This window comes from Diadema setosum, chromosome 10 (assembly GCF_964275005.1).
Source record: "Diadema setosum chromosome 10, eeDiaSeto1, whole genome shotgun sequence".
NCBI lineage: Eukaryota > Metazoa > Echinodermata > Echinoidea > Diadematoida > Diadematidae > Diadema > Diadema setosum.
The window spans coordinates 39,763,122-39,775,734 of NC_092694.1; the positions used below are offsets into that span (position 1 = coordinate 39,763,122).

Below are 12,613 nucleotides of genomic sequence, written 5' to 3' on the forward strand. Positions count from 1 at the left end.
AAAAATTCAAGCTCATCGGTAAATTCACCAATATGACCAAACCGCACTCTACTGTCGCCTCACCACACTCTACTGTCGCCTCGTTTTATGTGTATAACGCATAGGCATTAGAAGAGCATTTGATACTAAGATGTTGTCACTTTTAACGGTCGATTCGCTTCAAAAGACATGAGATTCGGCTCCAGGGGCTTTATTTGTCACTCTACTAAAAATGATCAATGTTAAAAATGAAAGTTCATCGGTAAATTCACCAATATGACCAAACCGCACTCTACTGTCGCCTCACCACACTCTACTGTCGCCTCGTTTTATGTGTATAACGCATATAGGCATTAGAAGAGCATTTGATACTAAGATCTTGTCACTTTTAACGGTCGATTCGCTTCAAAAGACATGAGATTCGGCTCCGGGGGCTTTATTTGTCACTCTACTAAAAATGATCAATGTTAAAAATGCAAGTTCATCGGTAAATTCACCAATATGACCAAATCGCACTCTACTGTCGCCTCACCACACTCTACTGTCGCCTCGTTTTATGTGTATAATGTATAGGCATTAGAAGAGCACGTAATACTATAGATGCTGTCATCTTTAACGGTCGAATCGCATCAAAAGACATGAGTTTCGGCTCCAGGGGCTTTGTTTGTCACTCTACTAAAAAGAATTGAAGTTAAAAATTCAAGCTCATCGGTAAATTCACCAATATGACCAAACCGCACTCTACTGTCGCCTCACCACACTCTACTGTCGCCTCGTTTTATGTGTATAACGCATAGGCATTAGAAGAGCATTTGATACTAAGATGTTGTCACTTTTAACGGTCGATTCGCTTCAAAAGACATGAGATTCGGCTCCAGGGGCTTTATTTGTCACTCTACTAAAAATGATCAATGTTAAAAATGCAAGTTCATCGGTAAATTCACCAATATGACCAAACCGCACTCTACTGTCGCCTCACCACACTCTACTGTCGCCTCATTTTATGTGTATAACGCATAGGCATTAGAAGAGCATTTGATACTAAGATGTTGTCACTTTTAACGGTCGAATCGCTTCAAAAGACATGAGTTTCGGCTCCAGGGGCTTTATTTGTCACTCTACTAAAAATAATCAGTGTTAAAAATGCAAGTTCATCGGTAAATTCACCAATATGACCAAACCGCACTCTACTGTCGCCTCACCACACTCTACTGTCGCCTCGTTTTATGTGTATAACGCATAGGCATTAGAAGAGCACGTAATACTATAGATGCTGTCATCTTTAACGGTCGAATCGCATCAAAAGACATGAGTTTCGGCTCCAGGGGCTTTATTTGTCACTCTACTAAAAAGAATTGAAGTTAAAAATTCAAGCTCATCGGTAAATTCACCAATATGACCAAACCGCACTCTACTGTCGCCTCACCACACTCTACTGTCGCCTCGTTTTTAACGCATAGGCATTAGAAGAGCACGTAATACTATAGATGCTGTCATCTTTAACGGTCGAATCGCATCAAAAGACATGAGTTTCGGCTCTAGGGGCTTTGTTTGTCACTCTACTAAAAAGAATTGAAGTTAAAAATTCAAGCTCATCGGTAAATTCACCAATATGACCAAACCGCACTCTACTGTCGCCTCGTTTTATGTGTATAACGCATAGGCATTAGAAGAGCATTTGATACTAAGATGTTGTCACTTTTAACGGTCGATTCGCTTCAAAAGACATGAGATTCGGCTCCAGGGGCTTTTTGTCACTCTACTAAAAATGATCAATGTTAAAAATGCAAGTTCATCGGTAAATTCACCAATATGACCAAACCGCACTCTACTGTCGCCTCACCACACTCTACTGTCACCTCGTTTTATGTGTATTATAACGCATAGGCATTAGAAGAGCATTTGATACTAAGATGTTGTCACTTTTAACGGTCGATTCGCTTCAAAAGACATGAGATTCGGCTCCAGGGGCTTTATTTGTCACTCTACTAAAAATAATCACTGTTAAAAATGCAAGTTCATCTGTAAATTCACCAATATGGCCAAACCGTACTCTACTGTCGCCTCACCACACTCTACTGTCGCCTCGTTTTATGTGTATAACGCATAGGCATTAGAGAGCATTTAATACTAAGATGTTGTCACTTTTAACGGTCGAATCGCTCCAAAAGACATGTGTTTCGGCTCCAGGGGCTTTATTTGTCACTCTATTAAAAATAATTAATGTTAAGAATTGAAGTTCATCGGTAAATTCACCAATATGACCAAACCGCACTCTACTGTCGCCTCACCACACTCTACTGTCGCCTCGTTTTATGTGTATATCGCATAGGCATTAGAAGAGCACGTAATACTATAGATGTTGTCATTTTTAACGGTCGAATCGCATCAAAAGACATGAGTTTCGGCTCCAGGGGCTCTGTTTGTCACTCTACTAAAAATAATTAAAGTTAAAAATTCAAGCTCATCGGTAAATTCACCAATATGACCAAACCGCACTCTACTGTCGCCTCACCACACTCTACTGTCGACTCGTTTTATGTGTATAACGCATAGGCATTAGAAGAGCATTTGATACTAAGATGTTGTCACTTTTAACGGTCGATTGGCTTCAAAAGACATGAGATTCGGCTCCAGGGGCTTTATTTGTCACTCTACTAAAAATGATCAATGTTAAAAATGCAAGTTCATCGGTAAATTCACCAATATGACCAAACCGCACTCTACTGTCGCCTCACCACAGTCTACTGTCGCCTCATTTTATGTGTATAACGCATAGGCATTAGAAGAGCATTTGATACTAAGATGTTGTCACTTTTAACGGTCGAATCGCTTCAAAAGACATGAGTTTCGGCTCCAGGGGCTTTATTTGTCACTCTACTAAAAATAATCAGTGTTAAAAATGCAAGCTCATCGGTAAGTATGACCAAACCGCACTCTACTGTCGCCTCACCACACTCTACTGTCGCCTCGTTTTATGTGTATAACGCGTAGGCATTAGAAGAGCATGTATTACTCATAGAGCTCTAATACAGCTCTTTGGTATTACTATAGACGTTGTCATTTTTAACGGTTGATTGAGATGAACTTCGATTTAATTAGAACTTAAGAGAATGACTGATTTCATTAAGTGTACTTTTTTGTGTTTCCTGACCCAGCCCATTTTACCCACCCCCCCCCCCACGAACAAAAAAATAAAAAAATAACAACTAGGCCCTACTAAAAGTATTTATTTGAAGAATCTTCTCACCCCCCGTCCCCCCCCCCCCTTCAAACGCATTTACCACAATGACGATCAAACTCATCGTCAAACCAGGTTTGTACAGAATCTTCGGGATGTCAGCAAGGGTGAGTTGTCGATGGACATCCCTCGAGTGGGTGACAGACAGACGGACAAACACACACACACACACACACACACACACACAAACACACACACACATACACATACTGTTGCAACTGTGCAAGCAAAATGTGTTTACATGACGTACACTCGGTGGTGTACGTTTATAACGCAGGGGAACAGGGAATCTCCCACCTCATACATATTCAATAAGGCTTCGGCAGTCAGCGCGGCAGCTCATGAATAATTAATATCTGTGACCTTTGGTGAAACTACTTCCCGCAGAGCATTCTCGCCTCAAAAGTGCCTACCATCTACAACACGTAAATTTTAGTACGGCTATATTCCACCAACATCAACAATGACCAAAGATCTAAGCGCTAGCTTGCGCTTTCTACACTGACTACAGTATACTGTACTCTTTGGCTATAAACGGGTCGCGTGCACAGATTCTGTGGTCGCGTGTTTATTTTCACTTCCGAGGTGAGACACGCCAACTACGGCTGTTGAGCAACAGCTGTTTACGTTTACTGTATGTAGCTAGCTAGCAGTAGTTGTTAGCTGGGTACGGGTAGAAGAATTTGGGGTTCAGTGTATGTGGCCAGGTGGGGAAAGCAATAGCAGGTTAGACCTGCTATGCCGCTGTCTAGTACATGCATGTGGAACGTCTACATTTACTTGGTAATTTACTGTAGATCTACTCCTACAAATCGATGGATCATCGGTGCCAATGGTTTAATGACTGGGAATGAGAACTGAGGTGACTCTGGTAGTGGTGGTTCCCGCCCCGAAATTTTGGTCAAGACCACAAGAATTCCAGAAAGGTGAATTACGTGAACATGTTCTTATGCCATGGGTAGATCTACTGCTGGGTGAATCATTGACATGATTGACATTGTCATTGATTGAATTTACTAATGAGTCTGTGATTATGTGAGTTCTTGAAATACAACGTCAACAATTTGGCAGTAGGCGCCTAACAATCAAACGTTACGTGCAACATGCCCAATTTATTATCACTGACCTCTTTTTTTTTTTTTTTTTTTTTTTTGGGGGGGGGGGTTATTTTAGACCCTTAAAAAATAGCCTGCTCGAAAAAAAAATCACAAAAATATTATAAAAATATTTCAAAAATCACCCAAAAAAATATTTTTACGATATTTTTGTATTTCAAAATATTCTAAAAATATAAGAAAAATACCTCAAAAATATATTTTTGAAAAAATGTTTTTTTCGTACAGTTTTGGAACGCTGAATACTGTAATCTGTATGTTAAAAATATATTTTCTGAATATTTTTTGTCACATCGTGCTGCTACAGCAAAAAGATATTGTAAAAATATTTTCTTTTCTATTTTGGCAAGAGTTCCTTTTGAGACAGCCACCCTAAAGTGAGTGCATGCATCCGTGTGTATCGCAAGCAAGAAGGTTAGGCTAGTTACTATAGAGTTGTATAGATCTGCACTTACATAATTTAGTACTACTACTAGTTAGTGTGATTGGGGTGGCTGTCTCAAAAGGAAGTCTTTCCGCTATTTTTAATGCCTTTATGATTTGGGGCTAGTTACAAAAATACTGCAAAAATACATTGTTCGAGTTTGGACAATTATTTTCATGTTGATATTTGAGCGTATTGAAGAACATATTTAATATTCTGTACTTGTATCAGCGCTGCCAACATTGGAAACTAGTTGAGAGTGAGACTCCCATAGGCCAATGTTATAATTTAGGAATCAAAATGAGTGAGATCAATAGAAATGCATGCAAATGAAATAAAGTTTTAGAGTGAGAAAGGACCAAAATGAGCGAGTCTCACTCTCACAGAGCTACCAAGTCTCACGCATTCTGCGTGAGACTCAAGCATTTAGGGCCTGTCTCACGATCTCACGCAGGGCACCCATTTTTCTCACGCATCGGGTGAAGTCTGCAATTTGTGCCAAAAATAAGGAGCATAGCTCAAAGGATTCAAGTGATAGTTGCAATTGAAGGTATATTTCCCTTTTGTCTTTCAAAGTTAGTAAAAAATAGTCACTTAAGTATGCACCAGATCGCATCATTAAGAGCTAATAATTCAAAAAAGCTCCATACCATGGGAGGGGTGACACCCTCCTCGTTCGCGTGCGCATGTGCGCGAGCGCCGAAACGCCGAGTCATGAAAATCTCACTCATAAAAATTTTTTGAACTTGACATCTCTGCTCTCAATGAGTGAGAGTTGGCAGCCCTGCTGTATGTAAAGACATTATCAACAACCAAATTAACCTTTCACAATCATACCCCTACAGCTAGTCTAAGAGCCTAGGCCTATGTAACCCTTTATACTCGATACCTAGTTCGCACCTGTTGTTGTTGTTGTTCTTTTGGATTGTGGAGCTCTCTGCCGGGTGGGCAATTTGCTCCAAAAAATATAATTATTCAGATATGCCTTAAATTAATTATGAAAACCTAAAATACTTTGAATTATTTACAAAAAACCTAATTACATTTATTTTTATATTTACAATGATATATATACATCGGAAAGAAAAGGGGACAGGGTTCCGGAAATGATGTCATCTGCCTACTCCTGCATCGAGAGAAATGCAGGGTTACGCCATTCCCGTCGGCAAAGCAGGTATAGGACCCGCCCGCCGACGCCGGTGATGTCTTGGCCTTTCCCGGGGTCAGGCGCCTCTAGTTGTCTTATCGGCCCCTAGTAGGCAGAGACATCGTGGAAGAGAAGTGTTGATAGAAGAATAGCGGAAAGGGTGAAGACAGAACGAGAAGACAGACAGACAGCTAGTTCGCACCTGATACTTCACACTCACTTATATAGGGCGATTTTGTATATTAAGGCATGGTTACCGAGTAAATTACACTTTTGATATTGAAAAATGAAAATGCCTCCTCAACACAAGTTGAAATTATGAATAACACAACAATAATACTGAGTAAACTTTTTAACACAGTTCAAAGCTTATTGTAATCATAATAACAATAAGAACTATATTTTTGTTTTTCCATTCCAAGAGAATTTAAATAGCTTATGAATATGCATGACCAGTAGAAACCAGTGGGGCCTGTCCCCTCCCCCCCCCCCCTGATCATAATGAGAAGAATTCTGTTTTATATAGACTTGTGATAGAAATCAATCACAAGTTTTTTGTGTGCTGCAATGCAAGTTGCGATTGATTTGGGGACTTGTGATTGATGTGAAGGCTTTATAAGACGGGGCCCAGAATCAACTGGCATTATGGTTAATGGGTTTTAATCTGGAATGAACTGGTAAGCAAGCCCAAGTCAGGTACTTAGCTTTCAAGTGTCAACAAACTGTTTACACACAAATTAATGCACACACATACGCACGTCAACACACACACACATATATGTATATACACACACACACACAAGCACACACAAGAGCATTATACATACCTGGTCTACATATATAGTTTGCTAGTTGAAATGTCAACTGACTTCAATTTGTACCAACTGATTCACTTTTACCACAGTTTTACCACATTTTTAATTTAAAGCATATTTTTATGCTTTTTTTTATTAATTTGTTTAATTAAGCTGAAAAAATACAGAAAAAATATAAATTGTATTTCAAATTTGACAAAAATATCCTATTTTTAGAGTATTTTTACTAACTGACAAGAACGTTTATAGGGAAGATGAAAAAATATAGAAAAAATATTCATCTCATCAGATCTCGAAAAAATACCCCCAAAATATGCTATTTTTAGAGTATTTTTCCTAAAAATATCATAAAAATATGCATTGTTAAAGAAAATACTCAAAAAATATCCAAAAAAATACGTAAAAATATGATTTTCAGTTGGGAAAAACGACTGGGGAGAAGTGTCGTACGTCAGTGAGAGGTGACATGGTGAACAGGATGATGTCACAATGTACGATAAAAGTGACCTGGTAGGCCTACATAAAATTAATACAGATGCTCTACTTTAATCAAGGAGATGCTAGTTCATTGCTTGAAAAGACTTCAGTTTAGCTAGCAATATTAAAGTAGCATGACTGTCTGATCATTTGATATTGCAGCTAGCTGGTGGCAGCTAACGTGAAAGAGACTGGTTTGGGCATGGAGGATTTGGATAGTGCATTACACACAGACTTCCTATCTACTCTTGGAGAACCTGTATTCAAGGATGGCTGCATATTTTGCAAGATAGCGCAGGGGAAAGAGCCAAGAACAAATATTCTATTTCAGGTGAGGATAAACTCTTACATATTACATATTACGGTACTCAACATTTGATAACAAGGCCTCGAGCTCGGGTTCTGTCAATGAAAAATTTCCATTCATGTAGGCCTATCTTATATTGTGACCTTATGACTTACCCCCACTAATTTTGCCATGTTGTAGTTGTTGTACCATTGTACCAGATTACAACTCTGCACAGTATACTGTATGTATGCCAAATATTTCGCGAGTCAAAATTTGTGCGAATCTGGAATTCCCAACAATTTTGCTAGTGACATATTCGCGATCGTGGAGTCCTGTACTGAACAGAGAAATGTACATGCAAACAGGATGTACGTCACATTTACATCGGGAACAGAGTCAATATTTTTGCGTTTCTTTAATTTTGCGAATAGCACCTGACGCGCAAAATTTGCGAAAATAAAAACCTTGCGAAATATTTGGCATACAGGTATACAGTAACCTAACCCTACCCATCCCTCATTGCTAGTTGAAATGCATGGATGCTCCCATGTACAGTAGACCTACATGCACATTTGGCGACAAAGTGTGCATGTATGTGTAAGGTACCAAGAGAGTAGTCATAGACTACATGTATGTACCTACCCGTTATACAGTGTAGAGTGGTATATATGACAAAATAAATGGGGAGGGGATGGGTGGGGGGACATACAATAATATGTAACCAATGGAAGTCTTTCGGGTGAAAGGATGAAAGATCAGCTCACAGTTGTACACGTATGCTACCTCACTAATTTGACAGCGAGTGACATGTGTTTAGTTTGTTTGGTGCAAATGGGACATGCTCGTCCATGTTAGTATACATACAAAAGTTGACAAAACGTGCACAGTAAAGAGTCAGTAGATTTCTAATAGGTCTACACTTATACTACATGTAGATATTTGTTTTGTGTATAGAATCTAACTTGCTAACTGTTCTGTGTAGTCCACAATCTACCCTCCCATTCATTATTATGAAACATTAAATACCATTACCAATTAGATGCTTTGATTCTCATTATTCTATATTATTGCATAGAAACTGGCATACTAATGTTTCTTTGTGTTGCTATAGAATGAAGCTGTGACAGTTTTCCATGATATAAGACCAGCAACCAAGGAGCATCTCCTCATCATTCCCAAGTCACACCATGGTCCCGTCAAGTCTCTATCTACAACAGATCTCCCTCTCAGTAAGTGGATTCAGGTCTTCACATAAAAGCTTGATGTACTTCTGACTTGCTTACTGGTGTGTCGATCTTCAGGGATGAGAGTTAGACAACCAAAAGAAACTTGATAGAAGATCTAAATCTTCCAACTTGTCATATTTCACATACATGTATATGTGGATTGATGGCAGTACAGTCAAACCTGCCTAAAGCGGCCACCCAAGGGAGACCAAAAAAAGTGGCCATTGTATACAGGTGGCTGCCATAGACAGGGTCATTAACATGGCTTTTCTCTTGGGCGAAGTTGGGGGGCATTGTGTATAGTGGTCGCATAGGCAGGTGGTCGCTATAGACAGTGGTCGCTATTGACAGGTTTGACCGTAACTGGAGCTTTATCTGACAAAGATTCCTACATAAAACCGTTCTGACCTTAAAAACATTGCGGCTTTATTTGAAAATGGCAAAGACATTGTTCCATCCTCAACCATTCTGTTCCCAGCAGACCTATTAAAATCAGCCTTATATTGTGGAATAAGTACTCTAGGGAGGCAAAGTAAGAGACATTAAATTTTTGATGTGTTTGTATCACAACTACAGTGTACCTGTATATAATATCTTTTGTATATACATGTTTATATTTTTTTTTTCTAGTGGGAAAACTAGGTAGTTAACATCTGAGACAGAGACATGTGAGGAGTATGTCACTCATTTAAGTTAGCAGCTACAGACATGGGTGTGTGTGTTTGTGTGTATGGATTAGCATGTGTTGAGGGACTGACCAACCCAGAGTGCAATGATTCTGGGGACAAAATTCCTATTGAAGGTCTTGAGCTCTTGATAGTGTGTTTGTAACCTACATGTACAATGTATTTCAGATTTTATGTATGATATCTGTTTTTGTTTGTGTGTGTGTTTTTGTTGGTAGAATGATTGTGTGTGTGTGTGTGTGTGTGTGCATGTAATGAAGTGATGGTTCCCGTAATTCATTGTTCAGATAATGATTTATAAACACTGCCATAGACTTGTCATTAAGGCATATGAAAGCACAGTATCATATGGACACATTTGTAGACCTTTGCAGCATTACCGAGTACTGTATGTAAGTTTTGGACGATATATCATACATAGGTTTTGTTTCTCTCTGTAATTTGCTTTGTATTGTCTTGCCTTTCATGACAAAGTGGACTACCTCAGACAAGTTGGCAAGGCTGTCATCGAAGCGAGAGGTGGAATTCTGGAGGAATCCAGGTACCTTGGTACATTGTATGCTAGCACAGATCTGAGAGTAATAACATCGGACTTTTGGTTTACTTCATGCAGGATGATAATTAACTCAGAAGATACGAGTTTATTGCTGTCAAGAAGCAAGTATTTGAGCAGATTGTAGGCTACAACTGTATTTGGATTTCCAAAACTGTATGCTGTACAAACACAATCACATCATATTTCCTCTCCAACAAAGCAATCCTTACATAATATTATAAACAAATCCATTCCACAGTTTCTCATGAAATTCCAAACCAATCAAATGCCATAGGGAAATATAAAAACAAACAAGCCAAACAAATACCTGCCCACCCCCCCCCCCCCCACACACACACAAGTAAAAGCAGGAAGTTTGCAAATTCCATTTTTCTTGCCAAATTTACTGTCTGCTGACATGACCGCAAAAAGAAAAGAAAAGAAAAAAAAAAAGAACAAAACAAAACACCACCAACAAAAAACATTGTCTGGGCCAGTCAGGAAAAAAAAAAAAAGAACAGGGCCAGTATATTTCAGGTTTGGACAAGTGAATCATGAAAAAAACTGAGCATCTGTTCTGTCTACTGATCTTACAGGAACAGGCTGGACCAGTAGAAAAATGGATTACTGTTCAGCCCTGTTAATGATCACTTTATAGAAGCATTTCACTTTAGACTCCAATTCCAATAAACATTGATTATAGAACGTATAAAGGATTTAGAGAAGTCTACCAACTGAAATGTGTTTCTGTTCCTATTGCAGAGTTGGGTTTCATTGGCCTCCATTTTACAGTGTTGAACATCTACATCTGCATGTCATCTATCCAGAGAAACGAATGGGATTTCTTGCTCGTCTCATCTTCAAGCCAAACACATACTGGTTTGTGTCTGTGAGTATTGGTGGATTGTACATTTTAATATTCCGGAAATACAATGGAGTCTCCAATTCGCAGTAAATGATAAATGTCACACAAATCTTGCAAGATTAGTATTACAACAAATAAGATTATTATTTTCCTTAATACATGAAAAGAGTATTCTACTTCAGGTATCATCACTAAGTTTGAGTTTTCTTTCTTCTTTTTTTTTTTGTCTAGAAGTACTATTAGTTTGTACATTGTAATTTTGAAAACACTTTTTCTGTTTTCATTTTGTAACCTGAGAGTTCTTTCATTTCTGTTAAAGTTATTTTGAAAACATGATACTGTACTACTTTTGTGTTTATGTGTGTGTGTGTGTGTGTGTCTTTTTTTTTTAATGATTGGCAACAAAAATATCCCTCCATTATCCATTGTTTTCAGTTTTTGTGGTAACATGTAAACCTTTCCGTATCAGGTGTGTGGCTCAATTGTAATGGCACCTTTACTTTCCAATTACTGATTTTTTGGATTTTGGTTTTTGGTGTTTTTTTTTTTGGTTTTTGTTTTTTTAATTCAGTGAAGTGAAATTGACTGTTTTCTTTGACTTCTATGAGAATATGTGTGTAAGTTCACTCTCTTTCTCTTTCTCTCTCTCACACACACATCTCTCCCAACCCACCTTCCTATACATGTCAGTATGATTGGGCATTTGACTGGCTTCAGTGCAGAGACAGACCAAGACAAGAAAGCGTAAAGGAAGTATCAGAGGCAAGCAGTAAAGACAGTGGGACACACATATGACTGTTCACAATCAAGCTTCTCTGTAGTTTATTGTGGCTTTTGTCTTTCATTGATACTGGCAGTGCAATACCCACTTATCTCACATTTGTTGCACACTGATAGCTTTCATTTTGGTAAGCATTGTGTTTTATCAAAGTGCTGCTGTCACTTGAAAGTTGTTCATCAGCAAACAGTGATTTCATGATACTGTTTGGTCACATTGTTGGACACAGACTTTCTTGCATGGGTGTATTTGCTGCATATTTGAAATAACTTTGAAGGAGGAAAAGAGAAAGACCCAGATTCAAGTAATACCTTATTTCTTGAACGAGAGATTGTTGGCCTTCCATATAAATCTTGATGATTATGTGTCAGCTGCAATTTACAGATGGCATTTACACACAAGAGCCACCAGTATGTACCTTCAAGGCTTCATCTGGTACTGTTTGTTAAAACTGCACAAATGGCTAGCTGTGATATGTCTTTTATTCAAACTGACCAAGTTGCAACTTTCATAGAACTTCAACTCCTCTGCTGTTGATTTATGTCAGGCTCTTGTGTAGATGTTTATTATTAGATTACAGTATATTTGTCAGTTAGCCTGAAATGAGTGTTAGGAAAAGTGTTTAAGTTGTTGGTTTTAAAAACACTATTGGCTATTCATGTCAGTATTAAAGCAAAAACTAAACTAAGTTTGCACAGTGTTGCTGTCTGTGAGTGTTTTTGTTTTTGTTTTTGTTTTTGTTTTTGTTTTTTGCTTAGTAGAAGAAAAAAGTATCATTTATGCATTGTTTAAAAAGTTATAAGCTGCGTTTAAACCATGTTTCCGGCAACCACGACAACCCTGTTTCAGGCCACTGTGGAGAAAATGGGATGGACTTGAAACAACGTGATGATACGGGATTATCAAACGTGACAGGCCGTGGTTGCCGTGGATGCGGTGTCAGGTTTTTAAACTGTCAAAAATTTGCCACGGCTGTCCCGGTGCTAATGAGGAATCTACAGTATGCAGTGATAAAACGGGAGGAATGCATCATTGA

The 12,613-nt window shown here is 38.5% G+C and overlaps 1 protein-coding gene across 1 annotated transcript; it reads left to right on the forward strand.

The window, feature by feature from the left end:
* The first annotated feature begins 3,896 nt into the window (after nucleotides 1–3,896).
* Nucleotides 3,897–12,259, forward strand: LOC140234228 (adenosine 5'-monophosphoramidase HINT3-like). The gene is made up of 6 exons (XM_072314290.1): nucleotides 3,897–4,146; nucleotides 7,361–7,529; nucleotides 8,599–8,716; nucleotides 9,874–9,940; nucleotides 10,697–10,823; nucleotides 11,490–12,259. The coding sequence occupies exons 2-6, from the start codon at nucleotides 7,401–7,403 to the stop codon at nucleotides 11,592–11,594; spliced, it is 546 nt and encodes a 181-aa protein (XP_072170391.1). The 5' UTR covers nucleotides 3,897–4,146; nucleotides 7,361–7,400; the 3' UTR covers nucleotides 11,595–12,259.
* Nucleotides 12,260–12,613: the final 354 nt, after the last annotated feature.

Excerpts from the sequence above, each read along its gene's own strand:
- LOC140234228 (XM_072314290.1), top strand. The coding sequence starts at position 7,401 with ATGGAGGATTTGGATAGTGCATTACACACAGACTTCCTATCTACTCTT. Across the intron at positions 7,530-8,598 it reads GAACAAATATTCTATTTCAG|AATGAAGCTGTGACAGTTTT; the intron begins GTGAGGATAAAC and ends GTGTTGCTATAG. Across the intron at positions 9,941-10,696 it reads GGAATTCTGGAGGAATCCAG|AGTTGGGTTTCATTGGCCTC; the intron begins GTACCTTGGTAC and ends TTCCTATTGCAG.